We start from the raw sequence: 6,255 nt of genomic DNA, 5'->3' as shown, positions 1-6,255 counted from the left end.
CCCATTTAATTGAGGAAGATAAAATAGACAAAATTTTGAGTGGTAGCGTATTATAACAAATTAATAACAAAAACTAATATAACCTGCTATCAAATTATATATGATCGACACAATCAGGTTTTGCTAGTCGAACAGCTTTATGTCAATTTGCCCTAATGTCCTATCCTTAAATCTGTTAGCAAACTGCTAATATTACTATCAATTACTATTAAGATTTTGTTTATTGAATACATTATTTGATTTATTTATTTCAGGATAAGACAGTCTTATCGTACATAGCGTACGTTTTAGAAGTACCTGATTTAGATGTGGTTAATTTAGCTCTAGAGATTCTGGAGATACTTGTTAAGAATGTAGACAATTATATACACATTACGTCTACTTTTGGTGTGCGCGAATCCTTGGAGGCAATTATTAACAAGTACAGCTTGAATGAACCAAAGGTAGCCGGTCGAGCGCAGCACGTCAAAGATGACATAGAGCGTATGAAACCGCCTATATATAATTTGCGCAGTCGTTGCAGGCGAGTTATAGAGCCCAAAAAGTTAAAGACACATGTAATAGTTTTACATGTTCAGGGTTTGTTACCAGTAAGTAATAGTATTGATTGTATCTATTTTAGTTTATTAATATCATATGTGAAAACATAATTATAAAAATAGCTATACATTGGAGAGTATAATAAAATAATCAAAATAATTAGGAGACCCGAGCCGAGTTGGAAGGAATATTAATAAGAATTGAAGGTCTTATTTCGCTTGTTGTTGATGTAGAGCATCAACGTGTAACTATGCGCACTTTGAATTATGTCACCGCTAAACAGATTGCAGAAGCGATCGACACACATACTGACAATATGGAAGCAAGATTGGTTATGAAAAACAAATTTAATCAAGAGTTTCTTGTAACGTTGGTAAGGATTATTATTACAGCTATATCTGTGATTTATAGTTGTTTTTATATGATAGGCGGGTATGTTTCGTATTGATTATGATGAATCTTTTTCAGATACAAGTAGGCGATACTGACAGCGAAGGATTGCCTGATTACTTGCCCGAGGAGGAAGAAGAAGATGATAAGGAGGGAGTTGTGTCATTATTTACTGGTTTAAAGCAAAGCGCTTCATCTTTATATAAATCTACCACAGAGTTTCTAAGTAGTTCATTCTATTGGTAGAATTTCTAACTGTAAAAAAGATTATTGTAATAACAGTTTTATTTATTTGAAATTAATTATTGTTTATCTGTCTCTTCAAGGAAGGGGTGAAAACAATTCATGTGAATAGGATACATTACCTCAATAGATGTATAACAAAGAAAAAGACTTATGAAATATTTTTTAGCTATAATCAGTTAATTGTAATTATTTAAGAATTGTATACTTCTATCAAGATGTTCATAATTAATAATGACTAAAGGGAAATCATTAATCGCAAAAATCAAAATTGATTTTTGCGATTTATAATAAATAATACTTTATACTCTCTTCATCTATCTTGAAAATTAATATGTACGGAGTTTTAAGTCTATATTTATAAAAAGAAGAGACATATTTTATTTGTATACAAAATAACTTTTTTATTTTTCGTATTTTGACAATTGTGCATGTTCTATTTAATGATATAGCACATGTAAACCAATTATGTATACACACTCGGATCTTTTATTACGATCTCAGAGACTTCTAATATGATAATATGTAAATAAATAAATTCCAATGTGTGCTACATATGCACTAAAGATCTAATATATATAAAATATATGTGATATTATATTCAAGCCATAATGCAGCTCAGCAGCTTTTGCAATCAAATAATAAAATAAAAGAATTCGAAAACTTAATTTTTTCAATTATTTCGAGAAAATTGTTTATAAGTTTATTTTTAGATAATGTATTTATGAATATTTCTTTGTAAAATAAACAAGTGATTCTTTAAAGTTTAAGTAATCGTCGGAATAGCGCGCGCGCGCGCGCGCGTGTGTGTGTGTGTGTGTGTGTGTGTGTGACAATACCATGATTTATTTTAACTCAAATTAAAGCAATTGTATAGAATCATTGGCTGCGTTTAGCAGAGAAAGCAGCTTTGCAACTGTTGTAAAATTCTTCAATATGATTGGTTTGTACATTTAGATCTATAAGGAACCAAAAGCAAGAACCAATCATATTGAAGAATTTTACAACAGTTGCAAAGCTGCTTTCTCTGCTGAACGCAGCCATTGAAAAACTATTCGAAAATGGTATATTTAAGATATTCTTCTTTTCGAATATTTCAGCTGTTCACATAACTTTATATGCACACAATCTTTATATGCGACGCAATATATATGTTGGATTTGTACAAAGAATATGAAATATAAAATGTTGTATAAATCAACTTTATTTTATAACACAAATTTTGTGTACTGCTTCTATTATTATATAATAATAGAACTAGTCAGTTTTTTAGCTGCCACTGCACAAAAAGGAACAATTTATGCAACTACTCGCATAAGTATGATGGATACAATACGTATGATTACTACAAAGTACATCTCTCTCTATTTATAATATGTCTCGTAAATTATTTCGTTCAGATGAGCACATCAAAATCATTATTCTACTTTATCTTTTACGCTTATTCGCTAAGTTCCCGTTGTATTGTCTATATTTACAGATACAGATGTATATAATTGTCATTAAGGCAATTTGAGTTTCAAAGCAGGTACAATAGATGGATGCAAAACATCATTTCTTTCCTGTAATCGAGTAAACGAAATAGTTCGTAGACACATGCGTATGGAACAGAGAGATAGAACTTACAATAATTATTAGTACCAGTAGTTCGCGGAATGAGTATGAGGTTCGCGTGCAGTCCAGTGCTATTGTTGAGCTTCGTTTTGAAACTCGCGTAACCTGCACCACTATTTAACTATTTCGCGCAATACAACTCACTTCTTAAACTATACATTAAATGCTTAGGCTGAAATCAATAAGTACATAGTCATTATAGACTTACGCTCTCTGGCTCTTGTTGGCTGTGAAGTAAAAAAAAAGAATTAAGTTTCTTACGTATGAGCATATGTTTTGAAAAATACATACGATAGCACAATATGTACCTTCCTATTGTAAATATAGTAACTTCCGAGGAAAGAAGTTTCGCATTTTTGTATTTTTCCTTACTTTTCGATTTTTGCCTAACATCTTCGTATCCATAATATATTGCAAATATAAAAGATCATACAGGTACAACATCTTTCAATACATGCTTCAAAGACTAAATTGCGTATTATTATCAATTCTCTAACTTTCACTAGACACTTCGACACCGTCGATGCATGCAAATTGCCATAGGCACTTATGTCATAATAAAATTTGTTAACATTACGTTGTACATTTTATTCTGTTTTTCGAGAGGTTTACTAAATTCCTTTTCTTTAAGAGAATGCATTTAAACTGTGCATGTACATAATATCATTAACTAGATGCTTTCATAACTATGAAGGCATCTTACTATTTACAGCTGCCTTTCCATTTCGTCAAACATAAACACATACATAAGCAGGGAAATATATGAATTCAAAGAGTTGTTGACTGCCTGGATTTTTCAAAACTTATTTCTATGGCAATGGGTATGCACAGTTTGAATTTGAAATTAAATTTGTGACTTAGAGTACACATGCATATTCAGAAAAAGAATTATGAATGCTAAATATTAGATATCATGGAAGAATTAAATACATGATTTTCTTTTATCTGCAGAGTATACCGGGTACAGCTTATAATTTATATAATGACAATTATTATAATAAATTTAATGAGTGTTAAGCATAAAAAGCTCGATGTAGCGATTTCGAATCACATTAATGTAATTCGAATCATATTAATGTAATCATTGCATAGGAAATAATATCCTTCGAAGCAGTATCTAGATTTGTTGAACGAGAATTACACTACATCTACACTCATGTTGTATATGCCAAAAAATTTTGCGTATAACTCAAATAAACTTGAGCAATATTAATCTGATTTTGTAGCAATTTATGTATGCAACTGATCAAACATTGATTAAGAATGCTTTCGAAAACTATTTGAATTTAATAATCAATCAAGAATATAGTCTCAAATTCTCGAATTATTTGCTTGTTGAATTATTTGTTTCCTAAATAATATTATATACCTTTTAATATATGTATGTATAGATGTTTTATATGAAGATGAATATGTGAATGCAAGTATATATATATATATCTATATATATGTGTGTGTGTGTGTATGTCAGTATATAGGTGTGTGTGTGTACATATATGAATAGATATCTACAATATGCAACATAAGTTACAGAATGAAAAATGATGTGATTACTGAATTTCACTCAGGCAGTAACTCTAATTTATAAACCGATCATAAATCAGATATAAAAATTATACTAATAACTAATCTATATTCGGCTTTCCATCTTCATAGATCCATTCGCCGGTTGAGATGCAATTGTAACTTCACTGACTTCATCCGTTTCCGATTGACTCGATGTGTCAGAAACGTCGTCTATTTCCTTTCTCTATATTTAAATTAAACGTATGTGCTTTTTTTATTTTAGTTTTGTATAAAATATATTTGTAAAATTTTATTACTATCCGCGAAAAACTGAAATGTTAAAAAAAATTGTGAAAAATTTACTTTAAAACTGCTTGACATGTTTACTTATATTTTTTTAAATATTATAATATATCAATCTGCAAATGTTCAATTCTCGTACTACTATATACATTAGTAAATATGCTTTATTTTCTGTAAAATTGATATATTGTTTTTCTATAAAGAAATTTTATTACATTATTATGCATTGTCATAAACAAATTACCACATAATAATGTGATAAAATTTCTTTATATTTTCTCTTATTATTAATTAAATATTATTCGCTTTACTTAATTATTTTACTTACTTTTTGGGAATGATGTATATTACGAAGAACTCTTTGAACATCCGGATTACTTTCTAAGGTGGAAGTCTGACTGGACGGAGGATGCGAATATTCGGAAGTATTTTCCTCATCAGAAGCTAATGCCCCCTGTATTCTCCCGGGTGTTATTAGTTTTGACCTTCGTAATCTGCATCCAGGACCGATTGGCCTCCTTGCGATACTATATAATATATTCAAGGAAATATATTTTAAGACGATTTCTTATTATTAAACGTAAAAATTTAAATAGCTGTTAAAATAAACAAAATCGGAAAATTTTTGGAAAAATCTATACCATAAAATTTTGCAGAAAAGATCTAATTTTTTTCCAAGATGTTGGCAAGATATTATTTGATATATACATATAAGTTCTTATTTAAATTAATTTTTTCAAATGTAAAATGTTCAAAAATTAACTTTTAAAAAGTACGAATTAAACTATTATTACATTGAATGTTTTAATATAGCTATAAAATATAAAATACTTATGGAAAAATATTGTATTCATTATTGATTAGAGTACCTTCTTCGTCTTAAGGAATAATTATAAGTATAGCTTGGATCTTCTCCCTCTTCATCTGACCAGCTTTCTTCACAAGCATCATCTTCGCGATCATCCGTATTATCTGAAGAGGCTCGTATTTTAATATCGGATTGTTCTACATAGTGCCCCGATAATTTGCCCGAATCTTCTTTATTCCTACTGTAAAGTTCAATTAATTTAATGAATATTAAATTATATTTATCAATGTGTTAATCCTTAAATGACATAATGTATTTTATGCAATATTGAAACAGTCTGGTTTCAAAAATTATTTCTGCTTAATGAAAGATAGAATAATAAAATAACTAATAAAAACCTAGTTTAAATAATTATAAATAAATATATCAAATATATATATAAAGTACATTTTTAAGTATTTGTTTCAGACTTAAGTATAAGTTATAATATTCTTTGAATGTTATATTATCACTAGTTGGTATAAATACCATCGATTTACCATATACTTAAGGATTAACTAATTTTACAACAGAAATAAGACATGTGTTCACGGATATTATTATGCCATACCTGTGGGAGATTATGACATCATCGCCATTTCCATTGTCAATGATAAGACGATTCGCATTAATAATTTCGCTGACTTTTCTGCCGAGAGTTTCAAGATTGTCGTCGTCGCTACAATCCTTCAAACGTTCGTTTCCATTAGCATTATTTTCATTTAAGTGCTCAGGACTAGAGCATGAACTAGTTTGCATCGGATAGTGCGTTTCCGGCAAAATTGAATTCCCATTTAAACATTCCGTCACTT

At 29.3% G+C, this 6,255-nt stretch overlaps 2 protein-coding genes across 2 annotated transcripts in view; one reads left to right on the top strand and one right to left on the bottom strand.

Moving 5' to 3' along the window:
- LOC108765672 (armadillo repeat-containing protein 1) overlaps positions 1–1,332 on the top strand; it is a 2,227-nt gene extending 895 nt beyond the window's left edge. Inside the window, exons 2-4 of the mRNA XM_018514494.1 lie at positions 255–590; positions 704–913; positions 1,009–1,332. Of these exons, the coding sequence (XP_018369996.1) occupies positions 255–590; positions 704–913; positions 1,009–1,176 (714 nt within the window). The 3' untranslated portion in view covers positions 1,177–1,332. The remainder of the gene's footprint in view (positions 1–254; positions 591–703; positions 914–1,008) is intronic.
- A 2,913-nt stretch (positions 1,333–4,245) lies between these two features.
- Positions 4,246–6,255, bottom strand: part of wnd (Mitogen-activated protein kinase kinase kinase 13 wallenda) — an 18,075-nt gene continuing 16,065 nt past the window's right edge. Inside the window, exons 9-12 of the mRNA XM_018514455.1 lie at positions 6,015–6,252; positions 5,466–5,645; positions 4,925–5,123; positions 4,246–4,537 (exon numbers count right to left, since the gene is read on the bottom strand). Coding sequence (XP_018369957.1) covers positions 4,418–4,537; positions 4,925–5,123; positions 5,466–5,645; positions 6,015–6,252 — 737 coding nt within the window. The 3' untranslated portion in view covers positions 4,246–4,417. The remainder of the gene's footprint in view (positions 4,538–4,924; positions 5,124–5,465; positions 5,646–6,014; positions 6,253–6,255) is intronic.

Source organism: Trachymyrmex cornetzi, unplaced genomic scaffold (assembly GCF_001594075.2).
Source record: "Trachymyrmex cornetzi isolate Tcor2-1 unplaced genomic scaffold, Tcor1.1 scaffold509, whole genome shotgun sequence".
Taxonomy (NCBI): Eukaryota; Metazoa; Arthropoda; class Insecta; order Hymenoptera; family Formicidae; genus Trachymyrmex; species Trachymyrmex cornetzi.
The sequence above is the reverse complement of the archived record's forward strand: the minus strand, read 5'-3'. Positions and strand labels throughout refer to the sequence as shown.